Raw genomic sequence first — 25,275 nt, 5'->3', positions numbered from 1 at the left:
TCAGTTCTTAAATTGAAAAAACACAAGGCATAAAAAGGGCATATAAATAACCCGTATATAGTATATAAGTTTTGACCTGATTAACATTCCGCCTGTTAAAAGCTTGCTGGAATGTGATTGGCTACTAGTGACCACAAAAGTGTCCATATCAAATTTTCATTTGGTGTACCATTAGTGCATGGGCCATAGATGATAATTGGCTAGGATGACCTTGATAGCTTGTATGGTTCTAGAGAAACAGCTATCGAGCATTGGCCCCGCCCCCTGGGGGGGTGTATGTCTACTTAAACTGACAGGGTATCTGAGAATCATGTAATGATCAAAGGACTGAAGTGGTATTAGTGTCAGGTTAAGCATTCAAAAGTTATAAGTGTTAAAGACATTTTACTGCACCATGGTAGAACTCATTTGCATATGGCGGCCATATTGTTTATAAATGTAATTTTTTTTTTATAATTATTGAGGAGTAAGCTCTGCTGAACTGTTTGACACCAAACATGTCATGATTGGTCAAGGATCCAAGGACAAGATCTCAAAAGTAGGTTTTGCATATTATGCAAATTTAAAAAAAAACTGGGTGGAGCATAAACAAGAATGACCCAGGCGGCTGACCAGCATGAACAAGAAGGATAAAGATGTTCAATTAAGCAAGACAAGCAAGATTGAATAAGTTCAGCAGAGCTTTAATTTAGAATAATTCACCTGTAGCTGTTTCACCAAATGACCACCAGAGCGCAGCAAGAGACCACATATAACCTGCTGGAAATCTATTACTCTATCAGAAAGACAGAACATTCCCTATCAGTGTGTTTCTATTTATTAAAAAGAGAAGAAAAGTCCGATTGGGCTCCAAATTGGTACTCATGATCAAGTGGTCTGTATATACATGTATGTAAATTTGTGTGTTGATAGGGTCAAAGGTTCCTGACTTCTGACCATTTAGGTTTGAAAAAAGCGATAATACAGGCTTATGGCCTACAAAATGGCTGTTGCTCTTTGGCCATATTAGAGGCAAAAAATATCTGATTTGGCTCAAAATTTGCAATCAGGATCACAATATCAGTCTATATATGTATGTCAATTTCTGTGTCAATAGGGTCAAAGGTTCCTGACTTCTGTCCATTTAGATTGGAAAAAAGCGATAATACAGGCTTGAGGCCTACAAAATCGCTGTAGTTTTCCAGCCGTTGTAGAGGCAAAACATGTCCGATTTGGCTGAAAATTTGCAATCAAGATCAGATTATCAGTCTATATATGTGTATAAATTTGTGTGTCGATAGGGTGAAAATTTCCTGTCTTCTGTCCATTTAGGTTGGAAAATAGCGATAAATAGAATAAATTGAAAATAGTTATTTTTTCACTGTAGAGCCTACTGAAGACTTATTTGGCTCATACTTGGCACATGTACTTCAAATGTCATTGTTAATTAGTAGCTTCAACAGTTTTGGCATGTTTTAAACTTTGACAGAGTTTTGGCCAAATAACTCTGAAAAGGCTTTCACGTACATGTTTGATCAAGGTTTATGGGCCTCAAATAGTTAAAATGTCAAGATTTTTTTGATAATTATTTACCTACAGGGTCTCAAGATTGCATCAAGACCAAATTTGTTTTGATTGATTAAGGACTTAAAGACAAGTTCGAAAAGAGCAATTTTTACTCTTTTGGCCACTGATGAAAATCTTTGCATTTTTGGTAAACATATGTAATTACAAAGTTGTAAAGGCTACAGCAAAGTATACAACTAAAAAAGAATAACAAGCCTAGGCCACTTGTACCTTTAGATATAACTGATTTTCTGCTATAGCGCCCCCTTGAGGCCAATCAACGCCATATTTTAATGGATGATAGAAGGCCCTGAGATACATGTAGGGTATAAGTTTCGTCCTGATTGGTCATTGTTTAGCATGTCAAAAGCTTGCTGGAATCTGATTGGCTAATAACGATCGCAAAAATTTGCATATCAAATTTTCCTTCTGTAAAACATTAGGACATAGGCCATAGATGATACATGCCAAAGGAGAGCTTCATAGCTTGTATGGTTCCTGAGAAACAGATTTTTAGCTTTGGCTCCGCCCCCTGGAGGCGTTTGTCTACACAGATTGACGGGCTACCTCAGAATCATGTTGGCATCAAAGGTCTAAAGTGGCATTAGTGTAGGTTTAAGCATTCAAAAGTTACAGCTGTTAGAGTAAATTTGGGTGTGCCACGGTAAGATTAATTTGCATATGGCGGCCATATTGTTTACAAATTTCTCAATTTTTTTGATAATTATTGAGGTTGGGACTCTGCTGAGTTGTTTGACACCAAATATGACAGGATTGGTCAATGACCCTAGGACAAGTTCTCAAAAGTAGGTTTTGCATATTATGCTAAATAGCAAAAAATCTAAGTGGGCGGAGCTTAGTGGTTCTATTGACCTTTTTGATTTGCCATTAACCAAGGAATCATATAATGCAAGAATTTTTGCTCTAGCTATCAGGGCGTGGCAGTTACGAGGCCTAACGCGTTAACCTTCGCCATAGCGCCCCCTTGAGGCCGATTTGGCTCATCTTTTGAATCTGAGTAGCGGTGAGAAGTACTACCATATGACCAAGTCTCAGCCCTGTAGGCCTTACGGTTTCTTCTGCCCGATCACTTCTATGGCAGAAAAAGAATAAGAATAATAATAATAATAATAATCAGAACAATTACAATAGGGTTTCTAGCACTACGTGCTCGAACCCCTAAATATAGCCGCAAGCGGCGATTTACGGGGTTCGAGCGTTACAGGCAAAGAGACCCCTGGAGGCCAGTTAGGCTTAAAACATGTTGCCGGTTGACTGGCATCGCCAAACTGGATGAGGATGACCAGCATGACCGTGAAGACCAAGCTAGATTACCAGCATGACTAATCTGGATGACAAACTTGTTGACCATATTGACCAAGCTGGAAGACCATAATGACCAAACTGGATGACCAGCATGGCAAAGGTGGTTGGCCAGTATGACCAAGCTGGAAGACCACCATTACTATGAGGACAAAGCTGAATGACCAGCAGGACCATAATGACCAATGTGAATGGCCAGCATGACCAAGCTGGATGGCCAGCATAACCAAGCTGGGTGACCAGCGTGACCATAAAGACCATAATGGCAATGCTAGATGAGTGGTGTGAGTAAACTAGTGGAAAAGCATTGATAAATTGAGCTGTAGTGTTCATCAGGTTTTATGTGGTGTCTTACTGCACTCTAGTGGGCATTTGGTGAAACAAATTCAGTTCTTAAATTGAAAAAACACAAGGCATAAAAAGGGCATATAAATAACCCGTATATAGTATATAAGTTTTGACCTGATTAACATTCCACCTGTTAAAAGCTTGCTGGAATGTGATTGGCTAATAGTGACCACAAAAGTGTCCATATCAAATTTTCATTTGGTGTACATTAGTGCATGGGCCATAGATGATAATTGGCTAGGATGACCTTGATAGCTTGTATGGTTCTAGAGAAACAGCTATCAAGCATTGGCCCCGCCCCCTGGGGGGGTGTATGTCTACTTAAACTGACAGAGTATCTGAGAATCATGTAATGATCAAAGGACTGAAGTGGTATTAGTGTCAGGTTAAGCATTCAAAAGTTATAAGTGTTAAAGACATTTTACTGCACCATGGTAGAACTCATTTGCATATGGCGGCCATATTGTTTATAAATGTAAATATTTTTTTAATAATTATTGAGGAGTAAGCTCTGCTGAACTGTTTGACACCAAACATGTCATGATTGGTCAAGGATCCAAGGACAAGATTTCAAAAGTAGGTTTTGCATATTATGCAAATTTAAAAAAAAATTAAGTGGGTGGAGCATAAACAAGAATGACCCAGGCGGCTGACCAGCATGAACAAGAAGGATAAATATGTTCAATTAAGCAAGACAAGCAATATTAAATAAGTTCAGCAGAGCTTTAATTTAGAATAATTCACCTGTAGCTGTTTCACCAAATGACCACCAGAGCGCAGCAAGAGACCACATATAACCTGCTGGAAATCTATCACTCTATCAGAAAGACAGAACATTCCCTATCAGTGTGTTTCTATTTATTAAAAAGAGAAGAAAAGTCCGATTGGGCTCCAAATTGGTACTCATGATCAAGTGGTCTGTATATACATGTATGTAAATTTGTGTGTAGATAGGGTCAAAGGTTCCTGACTTCTGACCATTTAGGTTTGAAAAAAGCGATAATACAGGCTTATGGCCTACAAAATGGCTGTTGCTCTTTGGCCATATTAGAGGCAAAAAATATCTGATTTGGCTCAAAATTTGCAATCAGGATCACAATATCAGTCTATATATGTATGTCAATTTCTGTGTCAATAGGGTAAAAGGTTCCTGACTTCTGTCCATTTAGATTTGAAAAAAGCGATAATACAGGCTTGAGGCCTACAAAATCGCTGTAGTTTCCCAGCCGTTGTAGAGGCAAAACATGTCCGATTTGGCTGAAAATTTGCAATCAAGATCAGATTATCAGTCTATATATGTGTATAAATTTGTGTGTTGATAGGGTGAAAGGTTCCTGTCTTCTGTCCATTTAGGTTGGAAAATAGCGATAAATAGAATAAATTGAAAATAGTTATTTTTTCACTGTAGAGCCTACTGAAGACTTATTTGGCTCATACTTGGCACATGTACTTCAAATGTCATTGTTAATTAGTAGCTTCAACAGTGTTGGCATGTTTTAAACTTTGACAGAGTTTTGGCCAAATAACTCTGAAAAGGCTTTCACGTACATGTTTGATCAAGGTTTATGGGCCTCAAATAGTTAAAATGTCAAGATTTTTTTGATAATTATTTACCTACAGGGTCTCAAGATTGCATCAAGACCAAATTTGTTTTGATTGATTAAGGACTTAAAGACAAGTTCGAAAAGAGCAATTTTTACTCTTTTGGCCACTGATGAAAATCTTTGCATTTTTGGTAAACATATATAATTACAAAGTTGTAAAGGCTACAGCAAAGTATACAAATAAAAAGAATAACAAGCCTAGGCCACTTGTACGTTTAGATATAACTGATTTTCTGCTATAGCGCCCCCTTGAGGCCAATCAACACCATATTTTAATGGATGATAGAAGGCCCTGAGATACATGTAGGGTATAAGTATCATCCTGATTGGTCATTGTTTAGCCTGTCAAAAGCTTGCTGGAATCTGATTGGCTAATAACGATTGCAAAAATTTGCATATCAAATTTTCCTTCTGTAAAACATTAGGACATAGGCCATAGATGATACATGCCAAAGGAGAGCTTCATAGCTTGTACGGTTCCTGAGAAACAGATTTTTAGCTTTGGCTCCGCCCCCTGGGGGCGTATGTCTACACAGATTGACGGGCTACCTCAGAATCATGTTGGCATCAAAGATGTAAAGTGGCATTAGTGTAGGTTTAAGCATTCAAAAGTTACAGCTGTTAGAGTAAATTTGGGTGTGCCACGGTAAGATTAATTTGCATATGGCGGCCATATTGTTTAAAAATTTCTCAATTTTTTCGATAATTATTGAGGATGGGACTCTGCTGAGTTGTTTGACACCAAATATGACAGGATTGGTCAATGACCCTAGGACAAGTTCTCAAAAGTAGGTTTTGCATATTATGCTAAATAGCAAAAAATCTAAGTGGGCGGAGCTTAGTGGTTCTATTGACCTTTTTGATTTGCCATTAACCAAGGAATCATATAATGCAAGAATTTTTGCTCTAGCTATCAGGGCGTAGGAGTTACGAGGCCAAACGCGTTGACCTTCGCCATAGCGCCCCCTTGAGGCCGATCGGGCTCATCTTTTGAATCTGAGTAGCGGTGAGAAGTACTACCATATGACCAAGTCTCAGCCCTGTAGGCCTTACGGTTTCTTCTGCCCAATCACTTCTATGGCAGAAAAAGAATAAGAACTATAATAATAATCAGAACAATTACAATAGGGTTTCTAGCACTACGTGCTCGAACCCCTAATAATAATAATAATAATAATCAGAACAATTACAATAGGGTTTCTAGCACTACGTGCTCGAACCCCTAATAATAATAATCAGAACAATTACAATAGGGTTTCTAGCACTACGTGCTCGAACCCCTAATAAATATAGCCGCAAGCGGCAATCATCGGGTTCAAGCACCAACTTGCACAATGGTGCCTACTGGAGCATTGAATGGTGATGTGTAAGAAGGTCTAATATGATTGGAGATGCCCTGTCACATTTAGAAATTATCAAGTTTTTCACCTGTTATTAATGTTGAGCAGAGGCCTTTCAACCTGATCAGTGCTTAAATTCACATGTAAATCTAGTGAACTTTGTAGGATATTCATTAAGTGAGTTAGAACTAGTCAAAAGGTGTCTACATGTTATTGGTATTGATCAGGTGGCTTCAACCAGAATGTTCACAAAGTGGCATTCAGATTGACCTTTGAACCTTTGCAGAACAAGCTGAAATGTTTGACCAAACAAGTTTAAATTAACACAAAGGAGTGAATGTTCTGATATGACATGTAATTACGAAGTTATTATAAATCTAGTTCTGAATTAAATGGCGCTTCATCAAGCACCAACTAGCACAATGGTGCCTACTAGAGCATAGGATGGTGATGTGTAAGAAGGTCTAACACAATTGGAGACATTCTGTCACATTTAGAAATGATCAAAAGTCTTTCACCTGTTATTAATGTTGAGAAGAGGCACAAAGGAGTGAATGTTCTGATATGACATGTAATGTCAAGTTATTCTTAATCTAGTTCTGTATTAAATGGCGCTTCATCAGAGTGATATTGTACAGAGGTCTTTAACATTGTGAGATTACAGCAAATACTGCAGAGTTACAGCAATTTAGGTTAGAAATTCCAAGGACGCACAGATTGCTTGATGCCTGGAGAGTATTGTATGTGAAATTTTCACAAATGTTTTTAATGAACATTTACCTAGAGACTCTACAGTGTGCAGCAAGACTGAAATGGAGGTGATAGGCCAAATATCCAGAGAGTAGTTTCAATATAGCTATTTTCAAACAATTAGCAATTATGAATGAACAAAGCACTTTTTAAACATAGTTGTATTGAGAAATTTGTCAGAGCCACTGTACTAAATATGGCAAAAACAATTAGATGTCAAAATAGTACAGCATGATTGACATATACTCGTTTTTTTGGAACAGCGCCCCCCAGTGGGCGGATTGTTTCAGCACTTTGCAGGTCACTACAGTGTCTCCACCTGAACATAACTGCCAAATATCATCCAGATTGGGCAACATTCAGCCTGCCAAAATGTCTGCTGAATGCTGATTGGCTGATGGTGTTCAGCCATGTTGATTGATTAAGTTGCCCTTTGAACATCCTTTAGAGGCTGTATGATAGATTCTGCATGCAAAGTTTCAACTTGCTAGGTTGCACGGTTGCTGAGAAACAGTGCTCCAAATTTACCTCTTGAAGTGAATGGGGCATATATCCGGAAGGACTAATTTGCATATGGCGGCCATATTGTTTACATATTTCAACTTTTTCTTAATGAATATTGAAGCGCATGCTCTCACGAGTGTTTTGATACCAAACATGCCAGGATTGGTCAAAATTCCTAGGACTAGTTTGCAAAAGTAGGTTTTGCATATTATGCAAATTAGCAAAAAATCTATATAGACGGAAGTGCATGGTCCAAATTGGAAAGTTGTTGGTATTGACCCAAGGAATCCATCAAAAAAAGAATTTTGAATGTAGGTCTTATGGTTTTTGAGTTATTGAGAAAATTGTGAAAAATGAATTTCCTTGTTTATAGCGCCACCACTTGACCAATCGGTGCCATTTTTGTTGTCCACCGAGATGCACTGATCCTACATCTACCTACCAAGTTTCATTTCTCTATGACTTACGGTTTAGGCTGCACAACTGTTTTTTCAGGAGAAAAAGAATAATAATAATAATAATAAGAAAAATCTTAGCAAAAACAATAGGGTTCTACGCACCTTCGGTGCTTGAACCCTAATAATAAGAAGAAGAAGAAAAATCTTAGCAAAAACAATAGGGTTCTACGCACCTTCGGTGCTTGAACCCTAAAAAGATTAAAATCTTGTTGAAAGGTAATCTACATTTTATGAAAAGTGATTCAAATCTTGTTAACAAGTGATCTGATTCCTTTGGACAGTGATTTGAATCTTTTGAATGATCTGAATCATTCAAAAACCCATAAAAATTAACTGTGTAATCTGAATCTTTCACAAATGTATTTAAATATATATAAAAAAATAGGTTCCTTCACTTCCAAAATTCCATTTTAACAACTAGTTATTAGCATATTTTTGTGAACTTGATATAAGCTGTTTTATTGATAAATTTTAGCTTTTGTCCCACAAAATACTGATAATATCTCCAATTATTTAAATGAAATGATACTGCAGATAATGATTCAGCTCTAGAATCTAATTAAATATCCTCTGGAATTACTTTATACAAGAAGCTGGACACATAAGTGGAATTCCTCAACCGGATTTGAATGGAGAACTGAAACACATTAGCTGTATTATATGTGCTATTCAGGGTTTTTGTGCGGTTTCTCACCGTATCTCCTGGTTTGACGGACACTGCCACCACTGTGCCGGGCATGGGGGATCTGAGGATGCTGCTGGTGTCTTCTGGAATTTTCTCCGGCATGAGTTTATTGAGTGACGCCGCCAGTTTACTCAGCACTCGCACCTTAAACTAAACACAGACAGAGCACAGGGTTAAAGCCACAGTTCCGTGTCTGCAGAGAAGATTCTGGGTTTTGCACTGTATGGACAAAAGTATTGGGACACCTGTTCATACATAGTTTAATACAAAGGACAAAAAAAACAATGGTATTAAAAAGAGTTCATCCTGCTGTTATTGGAGTGAATGACTCTACTGTAGAATAAAAAGGTTTTCTACTAGATTCTGGATCATTCCAGAGAACACAGTTCCACTGCTCCACAGATCAGAGATAAAGGAGCTTTATACACCTGGAGTTAGGCATGCTCCCAATAAGCTCATATTTATCTGCTCCAGAGGATCCTTCTTATTTCTACTGGCAATACTTCTACTCTGCCTCTAGATGGCAGTACAACCTGGTTCATCAAACACACACACACACACACACACACACTACAAAGGGCTCATTTCCTCGTTCTGCCCATCAGAGGGATGAGAGGCCTTTAACAAAGATCAGTCTAATTCAATTAGACCAGGCCTAGCCCTCCAAACACACACACACACTTTTCTAAAAGCACGAGCCATACTGCAGTGAGAATTGTGGTTAATGGAGAAGCATTAGCTTATAACAGTCAGTAGAGAGCATTACTGCAACCCCCCTCCCCCCCCCAAACCACAGCTAATTAATGTAATAACACTAAACACACTCTCACAGAGAGAGAGAGAGAGAGAGAGAGAGAGAGGAAAGTAGAAGAGAGAAAAAAAGGTGAGAGACAAAAAGAGGACACTAATAAAAAGAAAGAAAAGAGAAATAAGTGAGAAAAAGAAGGGAAAATTGAGAAAAAATGAAATAAGCGTAAACAAATTTAGGCAGATAAAGAAAAATCAAGGAAAAAGAAGGAGAAAGTGTGTTGGGGACGGAGAGACAAAAAAACAGGGAGTGAGACAGACCGAGGAAATTGATAAAGGAAGAGAAAAAACATGGAGAAAAAGAAATAGTGTAGAATGACAGGAGGCAGAGAGAGAGAGGATTAAGAAAGGGTTGAGAGATAAAGAGGAAAAAGAAAGAGTTGAAAAGGTGTTGGGAAAAGGAGAGAACGTGAGAGTGGAAGACAGAGAAAGACCGAAAGAGAGTAGAAAAAAGAGTAAGTAAGACATTGTGAGAAAGACAGAGTAAAAGAAAATGGAGAGAGAGAAAAAGAAAAAGAGTAAAAGAGGACAAAAATACAAAAAGAGAGAGTGTGAGAAGAAAGAGGAGAGAAATAAGTAGATGAAAAGCTTAGAAGAAAGATAAAGAGGTAGGGAGGAAAAAGAATGAGAAAGTATGATGAGTGGATGTGAAGAAAAGAGAAAACAAAGAATGAGAGAAAGTGAATGAAATAGAAAAAACAAGAATAAAGTTAAAATGCTGGACAGAAATAAAAAAAAGAGTGTTAGAGAGCATGGGGAATAAAGAGGAATGTAAAAAAGAAGGAAATAAGAAAGAGTAAGAGAACATGCAGGAAATGGAGAGGTATAAAGGAGGAGAGAAAGGGAGAGAACAGAAAGAAAGAGAGACAGAGAGAGAAACAGACAGGCAGACAGATGAATGAAGCTGAATATTTCTGGCTGAGTTCCAGTAGCTCATATTAGCTCCAATCCCTGATGTGAGAGAGGCTTCAGCGACTCTCTCCTGATGAGGTCATCCTCTAACGAGGGTAATTTTAGCTCAGGGTCAGTGGGCAGAGGACATCAAGTGGTGCCCACTCGTTAATCACCGCTTCTGGGAAACATCCGGAACGTTCCGGACAGAGGGAAGTGCCAGCTTTCCAGGAATTCAGTGAGGAAAGCTTAGAATCTTCCTGAACCCCAGGTAGGACAAGGTCACAGAGGCTAGTGACCCCCAGATGACCACTCCATCACAGTTACTGCTCTCCAGCCCACAGGGTGGTCCGCTTTAACTGTAGAGGTCATGCACTTTGTTCAATGATGTCATTATAGAAACGTAACTAACCGAGAACCTTCAACACTGCTGTTCCTGCTTCAAAAGAACATCCAGCAGAACCCATAGAGAACTAGAAAACAGGTCAATTCCAAAACCCCAAAACTGTGATGTAACAGTCTTGACTGATCATACCCGCACCCTGAATTAATGCAAACTCCTCCCATGAGAGAAAGCTCTAGTCACAGCTGGCAAAACAGTAAAAACGTACTGTAAAAATATAGTGTTGTTGATACTGGAGAGCAGCTCATCTCCAACTGAAACCAGGCCTTGTGACCAAAGCATTTCCTCGACCAGCAAAACCCATGATAATAGATAACTGAGATCCAAGCTAGGCTAAAAGCCAATTCTAGATGATGCTAACATAATATTATAATAATTATAATACTCAACAAATGCATTTTTTTGCATTCCAATATCACATTTCTGATTTCTGGTACTATTATAGATATAATAATTAGATAAGCATCAACCCATAAGGTCTGTATGTAGACTTTTTATTCCTTACTAAAAACAAATAATGCTTTCATATTAATTAATGAATAATTAAAGAATCATTTATAGCATTTATGGAATCATTTATAGCATTTATGGAATCATTTATAATATATTGATTCATTTAAAGTAGATACTGAATTAATTAATCAGTTACTGAATCAACTATAGTAGATACTGAAGCAGTGATGATAGTTATTGAATCATTTATAGCAGTTACTGAATCACGTACAGCAGTTATAGCAGTTACTAAATCATTTATAGTAGTCACTGAATCAGTTAGCGTAGTTACTGAATCACTTATAGCAGTTACTAAATCATTCATTAGTCACTGAATCAGTCAAGGTAGTTACTGAATCAGTCAAAGTAGAAACTGAATCACCTATAACAGTTACTGAATCATTCATATTAGTCACTGAATCAGTCAAAGTAGTTACTGAATCAGAGTAGAAACTGAATCATCTATAACAGTTACTGAATCACTTATAGCAGTTACTAAATCATTCATATTAGTCACTGAATCAGAGTAGTTACTGAATCACTCATAGCAGTTATAGCAGTTACTAAATCATTTATAGTAGTCACTGAATCAGTCAAAGTAGTTACTGAATCAGTGAAAGTAGTTACTGAATCACCTATAACAGTTACTGAATCATTCATATTAGTCACTGAATCAGTTAGAGTAGTTACTGAATCAGTCAGAGTAGAAACTGATTCATCTATAACAGTTACTTAATCACTTATAGCAGTTACTAAATCATTCATATTAGTCACTGAATCAGTCAAAGTAGTTACCGAATCAGTCAAAGTAGTAACTGAATCACTTAAAGCAGTTACTAAATCATTCATTTTAGTCACTGAATCAGTCAAAGTAGTTACTGAATCACTTATAGCAGTTACTAAATTATTCATAGTACCAAATCTTTTAGGACAGATACTGAATCACATATGAACTATTTCATTATTGATATATGCAGTGTTTCGGTACACATAGAATAGTTTCTAAATTTACTGTAATTTCTACTGAATAAATTATAGAAAAATAAGTCACAGGTTCAAAGCATTAATAAAGTAAAAAAAAAATAAAAATTGACAGAAGTGAGCAACCACAGATATAGGGCCCCAAAACACAGAATGGCCGGAAACAGGTCCTGAGGCAGCTTTTAGCACGCTAGCGCTTTGAGGCGAGCCGTAGAAGGCTCTGGGGGTGTTTGAAGCGTGGGGAGCATGCTGGGCTGCGTGCGGACCCTCTTCCTCTTCCTGACAGGAAGCTTTTAATGCTGTTTGCTTGTTTGAGCTTCAGGCTGCTCTGAACTGGAGCTGCTTATTGTTTTGGGTGAGAACGGGGCAACACGGGCAGCACAGAGGTGATTTGTGGTGCTGTTACGTGTGTGTGTGCTTGTATGTGTGTGTATGAATGTACATGTACCCTTTGCAGGATGCTGTATTCTGTATTGTCTCCCGCACTGGGGTGTGTATCCTGTACTCAACAACACCAACAGCCACGCCCACAAATATTAAATACATAGTATACAGCAATGCTGTCACACAAAAAGCTTAATTGTATATTTTCCATATTATAAATGCCAGTTTTTCAAAATATGATGATGAATAGAAATGCCAAAATGAATCAGTAATTCAGTTCAAAATGTGAAACTTCTATATATTATATAGTTGTATTACACACAGAGTGATCTATTTTAAGTGTTTATTTCTTTTACTGTTGATGATTGTGGTTAGACTATTATATAAGACCAACTGATACTTATGGCAGTGTGGGCAGTGTGCCAAGTCCTGCTGGAAAATGAAATCCGTATCTCTACAAAAATTGTCAGCAGAGGGAAGCATGAAGTGCTGTAAGATTTTCCAGCAGATGACATGTCTCTCCAAACCATCACTGATCATCAGTAAATTTTACATTTCATTTGTAAATCAAGGGATCAGAGTCTGGAGGAAAAGTGGAGAGAGACACAGTCTAAACTGCTTGAGGTCTAGTGTGAAGTTTCCACCAATCAGTGATGGTTTGGAGAGACATGCTAATCATCTGCTGGTGTTGATCCACTGTGTTTTATTATCAAGTCTAAAGTCAGTGCAGTGTTTTCCTAAAGTTTCATCAGCAGACAAACAGTAACCTTTCTGCACAAGTTTAAAAATGTATGACATATAGAATTTTGAAGGAAATGTGAAGGTCTTGTTCTGGCTCAGTCGTGTCTCAGCTTGTATTTTATATTCTGGCACACTGGCACTGGGGCATTGAGGGCAGGTTTGGTTTAATGATGAGGCTGAACTTACCGATGTGCCCAGGTACTGCAGTGTGATCTCTCCAGAGGAGTTACGGGACAGACACTGAAATCACAAAATCAGGAAAAAAGTTACAAACTATTGTGTGAATGAATTTTCAGAGTAATGAATATATATTTAAAAAGAGATAACTACAGATGTTATGTTTTTTTTTTACCCCATCATAGGATGTGCAAAAATAAACTATAATAATATAACCCAAAAGGTTATGAGCCCTATTAATAATAGAAAAAAATAACATTAATACACGCTACTCTGCTACTAGAGGTGTGTTTATAAAACAATTCTTCGATTTAAAACGATCTTTGTTTGAATGATCCGATATCTATCTATCTAATCGATCTTTAGAAATAGCCCATTTTCACCATTTATCTCGTGAGCACTGCCCCCTGGTTGGGGTGAGCCAGAGGTTGGAGTACAGGAGTCGCACTGTGGGGAGTTTCTGTAAAAATGTAAGTAATTTTTTTCTGTATTTCCATTCACTGCTGCCTGTGTTTATCAAACTAGTACATTAAACACTGTTTTAAGTTGTTTTTAAGTTAAAAAGGCTCTTATAACGGAAGCTGAACAGAGCAGAGTCATTTTTCCCCCCAGAGCTGTATATGTCTATGCGTATATATATATATATATATATATATATATATATATATATATATATATATATATATATATATACACAGTGCCCTCCATAATTATTGGCACCCCTGGTTAAGATGGTTAAGATGTGTTCTTTAGCCTCTCATAAATTGAGTTTTGTTCAAAATAATATAGGACCACGATGGGAAAAAAAAGTAAAGTCCAACCTTTAACTCAAGTAAATTTTAAGGGGGAAATAAAATCCCTGACTAAGAAATAATTATTCTTCATAAAATCACCTGTTCCACAATTATTGGCACCCCTAACAATTCTTAGGAAATAAATTTAATAAAAGTATTTCTGTCACTTCTACAGTAGTTTACGAAGTTGATCAGAGTATGTAGGAACATTTAATTAGTAATTCACAACTTCCTGTTTCCCTGGGGTATAAATATGACGTGACACAGAGGCCATTTATCTTCAACATGGGAAAGACAAAGGAACATACCATTCAAGTGAGGCAGATGTGTGTTGACCTTCACAAGTCAGGCAATGGCTACAAGAAAATCGCTACTCGCCTACACCTGTCCATATCTACTGTCAGAGGAATTATTAAGAAGTTTAAAACAACTGGAACAGTGGTAAACAAGCCTGGACGAGGACGCAAGTTTATTTTGCCACCACGCACAGTGAGGAGGATGATAAGAGAAATAAAAAGTTCTCCAAAGCTCACTGTTACAGAATTGCAACAAATGGTAGCTTCTTGGGGTCACAAAGTCTCCAAAACAACCATCAGGCGCTATCTACATGCCAACAAGCTGTTTGGGAGGCATGCACGGAAGAAACCATTTCTCACTCACAATCATAAACGCAAATGTTTGGAGTTTGCTAAGCGGTACTGGGACTTCAACTGGGACCGTGTGCTTTGGTCAGATGAAACAAAGATAGAGCTTTTTGGCAACAAATGCTCTAAGTGGGTCTGGCGTAACACAAGAGCTGAGTATGCAGAAAAGCACCTCATGCCCACTGTGAAATACGGCGGGGGGGGGCGTGGGCCTGTTTCTCTTCTAAAGGCCCTGGGAACCTTGTTAGGGTGCATGGCATCATGAATGCTCTAAAATACCAGGACATTTTAAAACAAAATCTGGTGGCTTCTGCCCGAAAGCTGAAGATGGGTCGTCACTGGGTCTTTCAGCAAGATAATGACCCTAAACATGTGGCCAAATCTACACAGAAATGGTTCACCGCACACAGAATCAAGCTCCTCCCATGGCCATCTCAGTCCCCAGACCTCAACCCCATTGAAAACCTGTGGGGTGAGCTGAAGAGGAGAGTGCAGAGGAGAGGACCCAGGTCGTTGGATGATTTAGAGAGAATGTGCAAAGAGGAATGGTCAAAGATCCCTCTTTCTGTATTCTCCCATCTTGTGAAGCATTACAGGAGAAGATTAGGTGCTGTTTTGTTGGCAAAAGGGGGTTGTACAAAGTATTAACATCAGGGGTGCTAATAATTGTGGCACACATGATTTGATGTTAAATAATTATTTCTTAATGTGGGATTTTTTTCCTACTGAATAATAAGTTAAAGGTTGTATTTTACTCTTTTTTTCCATCGTGGTCCTATATTATTTAGAGCAAAACTCAATTTATGAGAAGCTAAAGAACACATCTTAACCAGGGGTGCCAATAATTATGGAGGGCACTGTATATATATATATATATATATATATATATATATATATATATAAGCTCACCTGCAGAACTTTGTGGTTGCCATTAATGGTGAGGGGCAGAAGAGCAGAGGCCAGATTCCACTCCCCAGACACCACCACTTTCTCTCCATCAATCTCCACCTACTCAAACACACACACACAGACACACACACACACACAAAGAGTGACAGGGGTCAGCGCATGGTGAGAAAATGAAAATCAGTATCAGTCTGTCATCAGTGGGGAGTGTGTGTTACTGAGTATTCTCACAGGTGCGTGTGTGTGTGTGTGTGTGTGTGTCAGAGAACAGAGAGAAGACAGACATCTGGTGTGAGTTGCAGTCCACCTGATGCCTGTAAGGAAAACCAGAAGCTAAGGGTTTAAACCCAATCCCCGCCAGCCCCCAACCCCCCCCCCCCCACACCATCAAAAACGTTCAGCTCAGAAACACTTGTGTAAATAACAGTACAGATCACCGCCTGTCAGTAGGCATCTAAAGACTTCAGGACCCCCAACCTCCAGGACCTTAATGAGAGCAGGGGGTCCATTTTTGAAGTGGCGTCCTGGGGCAAAACACACAGCCCATCTGCATCAAACATCTACAACAAAAATGTCTGATCCAGCGGCAGCTCCCAATCAACACACACTTTCATTCAGAAGTCTGGAATCCACATTCAGAACTTTGGTGGCATCAGCCAAAACTTTAGAACCAGCATTCAGAACTTTTAAATGATCATTTGAGGCTTCAGAACCAACAGATCAAACTTCTTCCTCTAGAACTTCTGAATCACTGTTCAGAATTTAGAAATATTCATTCAGAACATTTAAATGATCTTTTGAGGCTTCAGAATCAAACATCTTCCTCTAGAACTTCAGGAGCACTGTTCAGAATTTTAAAATGTTCATTTAGAACTTTTAAATGAGCATTTGAGGCTTCAGAACCAACAGATCAAACGTGTTCAGAATTTATGAATATTCATTCAGAACTTTGAAATGCCTTTAAAAAAAATCACTGTCCAGAACATTTGATCCACCATTTAGAACCATAATTCAAAACATCAGAATCACCACTTGGAACTTCTGAAACATCACCGATCAGCTGAACAATCAACTTTGTCCTCCAGAACATTAGAACCACTTTCTGGAATTTAGAAATGCCATTTAAACCTTTGGAATCATCATTCAGAACATTGTAAGAATTTTTACAATGTTGAAACACTAAAATCATCACACATGACTTCAGAACAAACATTCAAAACTTTCTTATACAATTTTTAGAACCATTCAGAAGACTGAATTCTCCTTTCAGAACAATAAAATAGCCATTTAGAATAAATGAGTTTAAATGTTGGAATCTGTTAAGAATTATTTTGGAATGATCATCTTGAACTAAAAAAAAAAGTCAAAATATCCATTTAGAAATTCATCATCCAATAAAAATAATGAACTATAAAAATGTTGGAAAGCAAAAACAGACCTTTGGAATTAGTGTTTAGCAATTTAGCAATGAACATTTATAACTGTGGAGTATATAACCCTTTACAGCTATTAAATAATCATTATTTTGTATTAAAACCTGCAGTAAAAATAACTGAACAATTTCAAAATAATGATAAGGAAAAATACTGACTAATACAAGTCAACTGGAAACCCAGCTAACCAATTTTTTAAAATCTACATTGTACGACTTGATTGTGTGTTTGTTGCAAAATAAAAGATATTTAATGCTGGAGTTCTATGGAAACCAGATTGTTTCTGAACGGGTCAGACTGCTGGTCTAAGATCAGTGCTCTATTTTAAACCTGCTTTAATTGGATTACATGGGCAGTGGGGAGCTGATCCCAAATCATGAGGACCCCTGAGGGTCCTTTCATCCATCAGTGAAGTTCCACAGGTGTGCAAACACACCCCAACCAGGGGGGAGAGAGAGAGAGAGAGAGAGATACAGAGAGAGAGAGAGAGAGAGAGAGAGAGAGAGAGAGAGAGAGAGAGAGATACAGAGAGAGAGAGAGATACAGAGAGAGAGAGAGAGAGAGAGAGAGAGAGAGAGATACAGAGAGAGACAGAAAGAGAGAGAGATACAGAGAGAGATATACAGAGAGAGAGAGAGATACAGAGAGAGAGAGAGAGAGAGAGAGAGAGAGAGAGATACAGAGAGAGACAGAAAGAGAGAGAGATACAGAGAGAGATATACAGAGAGAGAGAGAGAGAGAAAGAGAGAGAGAGATACAGAGAGAGACAGAAAGAGAGAGAGATACAGAAGAGAGATATACAGAGAGAGAGAGAGAGAAAGAGAGAGAGAGAGATACAGAGAGAGACAGAAAGAGAGAGAGATACAGAGAGCAGAGAGAAAGAAAGAAAGAAAGAAAGAAAGAAAGAAAGAAAGAAAGAAAGAAAGAAAGGGAGATACAGAGAGAGAGACAGAGAGCAGAGAGAGAAAAAGAAAGAAAGGGAGATACAGAGAGAGAGAGATACAGAGAGTAGAGAGAGAGAAAGAAAGAAAGGGAGATACAGAGAGAGAGAAAGAGAGAGAGAGAGAGGTTAAATATTTGACTTTATCTACGTTCAATATAACAAACGTTATCATAAACATTATAAATGAATATTGGCTCTTATAACCATACATTGATCATTTCTTACTTTTGTTTTTAAGTTGTGGTTATTCTTTATTAAAAAGCAAAAAATAAAATCAGCCAAATCTAGCATTTATGGAAACAGCTGGGATGCAGGGTCTACAGGCCCTGTCTATTATATATATTTATATATATATAATATTTATATTATATATATATTATCTATATTTGTCTATTATAATATATCAGCCATATAAAAACAGTTCTTGTGACAGGCCTACATGTCATATAAATACGCAACTTTTAGTGAAACTACATTTTGTAGAATAAAACTAGGGCTGGGTATTGCAAAAAAGACAACGCCCAAAAAGTGTCAGTACTACAGAGCAGGTCTTTATTAATAAATAAAAATAAAACAATTAAATAAATTATTGGGTGCAATTTCAAATAAAAGAGGGAAATGCCAGCGTTACAATAATGATTCTAATTGATTTTTTAGTTGATTGACACCACTAATGCATACATATTTAAATTTGCCAATCTAATGCTGATATTTCTTAAAAAGGAACTCTTATAAACTGAACTGCATCCAATACCAGCATAGAACATTTTAAAACAATACCCAGCCCTAAATAAAAGAAATATAATTAAAAGTATTGTTATAGTAATGTAATAAAAATCAGAATACAGAACACAGAGTGAAAGTCCAGTGTTCAGATTTAGCTTTATTCCCTATTCACTCACTGTGTAGCTGTTTCCAGAGCGGGACACGCCCAGCATGTGCACTCCTTTATCCAGCTCCACACATAACTCCCAGTTCCTCCACTCCTGAGGAACACTGGAAACTCTTAGAGGAGAAAAAAAGAGAATAATTTACTCAAGAATACTTACTTTATTTCACCTAATGCACCTTAACTGACAGTTCATCCCAGAATACACTCACTGACAAAACATGAGCACTGAGACAGCTTTTATTGAGATGCGGATTTCATTTTCCAGCAGAATTTGGCACACTTCCCACACTGCCAAAAGTATCAATTGATCTTATATAATATTCTAATTTTCTGAAACAAAGAATTTTGAGTTTTCATTGTCTGTAAGCCATAATCATCCACAATAAAAGAAATAAACGCTTAAACTAGATCACTCTGTGTTTAATACATCTATATAATACATGGGTTTCACATTTTCAACTGAATTACTGAAATAAAAGTACAGGGGTTGGACAATGAAACTGAAACACCTGTCATTTTAATGTGGGAGGTTTTATGGCTAAATTGGAGCAGCCTGGTGACCAATCTTCATTAATTGCACATTGCACCAGTAAGAGCAGTAAGAGTGTGAAGGTTCAATTAGCAGGGTAAGAGCACAGTTCTGCTCTAAATATTGCAATGCACACTATAACATTATGGGTGACATACCAGAGTTCAAAAGAGGACAAATTGTTGGTGCACGTCTTGCTGGCGCATCTGTGACCAAGACAGCAAGTCTTTGTGATGCATCAAGAGCCACGGTATCCAGGGTAATGTCAGCATACCACCAAGAAGGACCAACCACATCCAACAGGATTAACTGTGGACGCTGTAAGAGGAAGCTGTCTGAAAGGGATGTTCGGGTGCTAACCCGGATTGTATCCAAAAAACATAAAACCACGGCTGATCAAATCACGGCAGAATTCAATGTGCACCTCAACTCTCCTGTTTCCACCAGAACTGTCCGTCACCACAATCAATTATTGTGGGCTAAAACCAGGTGTTTCATTTTCATTGACCAACCCCTGTAGCTTTTCAGTTATATTTATTTTTTGAGATGAAAAGATTTGATTTGAAAAGACATTAAAAATGCATTTTCTAAGGTATTTGACATTTGAAAAACCCTAAAAGATCAATGATTAAAAAAAATATAACTATTTCAGGCGTTTGAACACCAGTGTGTAGGAGCTCGCCAGCAGATGCAGGCTTTCACTCGTTTATCTCAATAACAAAAGAGAACTTGCTTAAGCCGCCTGAAAAACACTGTTTCCCTCCTCACTAATCCTTCCTCCACTACTTCCTGCTTAAAGAACTGCAGCCCTGCTGATGCTGCACACATGTGACCCCACAACACACACCACACCGAGTGATTGACAGCTCCCCTGTTACCAGATCTAAAGTAAATCAATTAGTGGGGAGAAAGTTTGTTCCACTATGGTGGGCTGCAGTCACTACAAAGAAACACACACACACACACACACACGAATAACCTTAGAAAACAGAAAGACAGCGAGAGAGAGAGAGAGAGAGAGAGAGAGAGAGAGAGAGAGAGAGAGAGAGATGTTTGGACAGATGGCTAGTTTGGCTGTAACATTAATCCATTTAATAATACAGAAAATAATTTATCTACAGAATCTGGACACTCTTTATTTCAGTAATTCAGTTTAAAATGCGAAACTCATATATTATATAGATGTATTAAACACAGAGTGGTCTATTTTAAGCGTTTAATTATTTTATTGTTAATGATTTTGGCTTACAGCCAATGAAAACCCCCAAATCAGTGTCTCACAAAATTAGAATATTATATAAGACCAATTGGTACTTTTGGTATCAGTGTGAGCAGTGTGCCAAATCCTGCTGTAAAATAAAATCCACTTCTCCATAAAAGTTGTCAGCAGAGACTTGACAGAACACAGTGGATCAACACCAGCAGATAGCAGACATGTCTCTTCAAACCATCACTGATTGGTGGAAACTTCACACTAGACCTCAAGCAGTTTGGACTGTGTGTCTCTCCACTCTTCCTCCAGACTCTGCTCCCTTGATTTCCTTTAAATGAAATGTACAATTTACTGATGATCAGTGATGGTTTGGAGAGACATGTCATCTGCTGGCTACAAGTGTATATGATAGAAAATCCTTTTTCTCTGCAGTAAAATAAGTTTTTTTATATTCTGAAAACTTTCAGAGGGCTTTGGAGAATCTCCTACAGGACACTTGGAGAAGCTGCCTGCCCACTCTCTATTCATTTCTCTTAATAATTTTAGATGAGTAACAAGAATCAACTCAAAATCTGCACATTTGAAAGAGACATAACCACTGGACAACCATGATGAAAGGTATGGAGGACATGAAATATTTGATTTGTGTTCAGAAAATGCATTATATTTTTACTTTTTTATTACCATTAGTTCATTATAGTTCAGTAGCCTTTCTTATCGAACATGAAAACTTGATATGTAATAAAAATTAATTAACAAAAATGCTGGCCTCAAAAGTTTTACAACTGGAATAACATAAAATAAAGGTTTTATTTGCTTTCTTTTTCTCTTTCTGTTTTTAAATTAAGAATTGATCTTTAGAAATTATTTTTTCAAATTTTTAACAGTTACACTGTTCTGTAAACAGTGGCTATATCTACATACCTCTGGCCTCTGTAGTGCAGTATACTTGAGTGTATAAGCAATACGGGTGTTATGGTGCCCGAACCCTTTCATCTCACTGACCTCTGCTGACCCAGGAACCTCTGTGATCGGAGCTGTGCAGCTACATGCAGCGCAGCCGCTGCAGCCAGCAGCTCCCTCTGCTCCCCGGCAGCCAGCGGGTGCCCTTTGAACCCCTCGGGGTAAACCTCGGGGAGGAAGTTGGTGCTGATGTCGCCGGAGATGAAACGAGGGTGAACGATGATCTCCCTCAGGAGAGGAATGTTGTGGGTGACGCCTGGAAAAAGTTAAGAAAAAAATAAGTGTCCATTGAACTATACAGTCACTAATGTGTGTATACTCACTCTCAGCCAAAAGGAACACCTCCAAAACATCCACCTTACAGGAGAAGATACACTTCCAATGGAAGTCAATTACCAGGTGGTTGCTATGGTTTTGGAAAGGGTCTGCTATCTGGTTGATGTGTTATACAAGGTGGAAGCTATGGTAATGGAAGGTGGGTGCTAGCTTTTTGCTGTGTTATTCCAGGTGACTGCAACAGTAATGGTACGTTTTTGCTAGCTGGTTGCTGTGGTATTCAAGGTGTTTGCGTGGTTGCTAGCCATTTGCTGTGGTATTCAAGGTGGTTGCTATGGTATAGGAAGGAGTTTGCTTGCTTGTTGCTGTGGCATTTAAAGTGGTTGCTATGGTATAGGAAAGAGTTTGCTAGCTGGTTGCTGTGGCATTTAAAGTGGTTGCTATGGTATTGGAAAGGGTTTGCTATCATGTTGATGTGGTGTACCAGGTGTTTGCTATGGTAATTGTAAATGTTTACAAGCTATTGGCTGCAGTTGTCTTGCTTAGTTTTTGTAATCTGGTTGGTGTGGTATTCGAAGTGGTTGATATGGTGTTGCTTAGTTTTTTGTTATCTGGTTGCTGGGGTATTCAATGTGGTTGCTATGGTAATGAAAATTGTTTGCTATGTAGTTGAAGTGGCATACTAGGTGGATGCTATGGTAATGGTAAATGGTTGGTAGCTATTTGCAGTGGTATCCCATATGGTTGTAATTGTGCTGCTTAGTATTTCCAATCTGGTTGCTGTGGTATTCAAGGTGGTTGCAATAGTAATGGTTGTGTTTGCTAGTTGGTTGTTGCGGTATACCAGGTGGTTGCAATGGTGTTGCTTGTTTTTTGCAATCTGGTTGCAGTGGTATTCAATGTGGCTGCAAAGATATTGGAAAGTGTTTGCTATCTGGTTGACGTGGTATACTAGGTGGATGCTTTAGTATTGGATATGGTTTGCCATCATGTTGATGTGGTATACCAGGAGGTTGCAAAAGTAATGGTAAGTGTTTGCTAGCTGGTTGCTGTGGTGTTCCGAATGGTTGCAACAGCATTGCATAGCATTTGTAGTCTAGTTGCTATGTTATACCAGGTGGCTGCAATGGCTTTGTTAAGTGTTTGCTATCTGGTTGCTGGTGCACCTGGTATTCAAGGTGGTTGCTATGATATTGGAAAATGTTTGTTATCTGGTTGGCATACAAGGTGGATGCTGTGGTAATTGTAAGTGATTGCTAGTTATTTGCTATGGTACACCAGGTGGTGGCAGTGGTGTTGCTAAGTGCATGCGTGCATTCATCACTACCTCTGATGACGTAGTTATCAAGAGCGTCTTCCATTTTCTTCAGTGCCTCGGCTCGCGTGGATCCATAGGTCACCAGCTGCACAAAGACCAGTTCCACCAGTTAATACAGTCCAATCCAGTAAACCCTGAACTAGGGGTGAAACGATTACTTGAGTAATTAAAAATTACTCGATTTTAAAAATTGATTATAATTTTGATTTGATAATTTTAAAACGCAGAGCACGGAATTTAGAGCTGACTATTAAAATGTAAAAATTAAACCAATTGCTCATTCATTATTAAGTGAAATTTCTTATTTTCTCTTGTGTATTTTTAATTTCATTTTAGGCAAGCAGATACATTTCATCCGATTACTCGATTAATTAAATCGATATTTCAGTAGAGTACTTGATTATTAAAATAATCGATAGCTGCAGCCCCACCCTGAACTATCATTATTAAAATTATTTTATTAAATCATCTGATTTCTGCTTACTTTGGAGATCATGGGGTCGTAGTAGATGCTGATGTCACTTCCTTCCTGAATGCCACTGTCCACTCTCACCTACGAAAGAAAAATATATTTTTAATTACCACATACAGTAATTAAATACACATTAATTATACACATTAATTTTTCCAGAGCTGTATATGTATGTATGGCCCTAAAATATCATCACGATACATCATGGTATTTTTGCGATAACGATACTTTTGGCGATATGAAAAAACACTGAATTAAAAAATATATATATACACAGTATATTTCAAAAATACACTACTGCAACAAAATAAAAATTACATTTTATTATTGCATACAATATGATATGACACCCCTAACTGAGAATTTAAAATAAAAAAACACAAGAATTGTATCAGATTTGTAACAGAAGTCAAGGATCCAGAATTTCATGATAATAATAATGCACTCCGAATATTTCCATATATCCAGGATTAAAGTAAAATAAATGATACTGCATCTACTGTCTCTAGTAGATACAGTACATAATGGGAAATGAGAGCAGTGTGAATTTTTATTTTAATAAAAACAGCAAAAAAGTAGAACCCTGATGTGATAATTAGGGGTGGGTGTTATGGCACCATATTTCAGGGTATAATATCATTCACAAAATTCAAATATGTTGCGTATGATACGATATGGCACACCCCTAGCTGTGAATCTGCTAAGAAGCTTTGCTTTGGGACATATTCATCAGTTTTATATCATTTTTTATGAAGGCATTAAAAGAATAGGCCTAAAATGACCTGACATTGACCTCTAACCCAATGTTAAAACACTTGCAAAATGCCTACATAATAAAAAAAAACATCCTTTTTAACACTAGGGACCTCCACTGAAACTTATACTGACTGTGTGGACCACTTTACCATCATCTCTAACAGATACATCACTAACAGTCCCCAGACTCCAACCAACAACTCATTACATTAAAGAAGGAAATGTGGGTCAGCCCAGCATCAAAGTCAGAAATGAGAGCATTAATGAGAGATTATTATTTCAATTCTTTTCAAGTTTTCAATTCAACTTTTTTACAAAAAAAGTTTTCAAAGTTCAGTTTCAGTTCAGTTTCAGTGACCTGAAGTTCAACTCAGTAATCATGGTCTGACAGATCATTACAGCTGATTTCTATAAAATCATTTTATTCACTTTATACACAGACCAGAACGAGGCCATCAATCCAAGTATGTATTGAAACCCTCCTTATTACTGAGGATGCAGAACACAGCAGAGGTTTTTATGGGTTTAACCATCTCTGGATACTTTGATTTAGTAGGTAAGCCTAAACCTCACAATTTCATAGGCGCTAAAATAGAACCCTGAGGGACTCCACACAATGTGCTAAACCAAACTGTTACCAAAAATAAAATCATAGTATATATAGGATTCTCCATTAGAATTAATATATATATATATATATATA

At 37.7% G+C, this 25,275-nt stretch overlaps 1 protein-coding gene across 2 annotated transcripts in view; it reads right to left on the bottom strand.

Moving 5' to 3' along the window:
- pcca (propionyl-CoA carboxylase subunit alpha) overlaps positions 1-25,275 on the bottom strand; it is a 238,898-nt gene that overhangs the window by 170,492 nt on the left and 43,131 nt on the right. For both annotated transcript variants that reach the window (XM_049470134.1, XM_049470135.1), the window contains exons 15-21: positions 23,829-23,897; positions 23,354-23,429; positions 21,793-22,006; positions 19,056-19,158; positions 15,781-15,879; positions 13,443-13,496; positions 8,567-8,707 (exon numbers count right to left, since the gene is read on the bottom strand). In XM_049470134.1, the coding sequence (XP_049326091.1) occupies positions 8,567-8,707; positions 13,443-13,496; positions 15,781-15,879; positions 19,056-19,158; positions 21,793-22,006; positions 23,354-23,429; positions 23,829-23,897 (756 nt within the window). The remainder of the gene's footprint in view (positions 1-8,566; positions 8,708-13,442; positions 13,497-15,780; positions 15,880-19,055; positions 19,159-21,792; positions 22,007-23,353; positions 23,430-23,828; positions 23,898-25,275) is intronic.

The sequence above is a fragment of the Astyanax mexicanus genome, chromosome 21 (genome assembly GCF_023375975.1).
Source record: "Astyanax mexicanus isolate ESR-SI-001 chromosome 21, AstMex3_surface, whole genome shotgun sequence".
In the NCBI taxonomy this organism is placed as follows: Eukaryota; Metazoa; Chordata; class Actinopteri; order Characiformes; family Acestrorhamphidae; genus Astyanax; species Astyanax mexicanus.
Note: the sequence above shows the minus strand (reverse complement) of the source record. Positions and strands in the feature narration are given on the sequence as shown.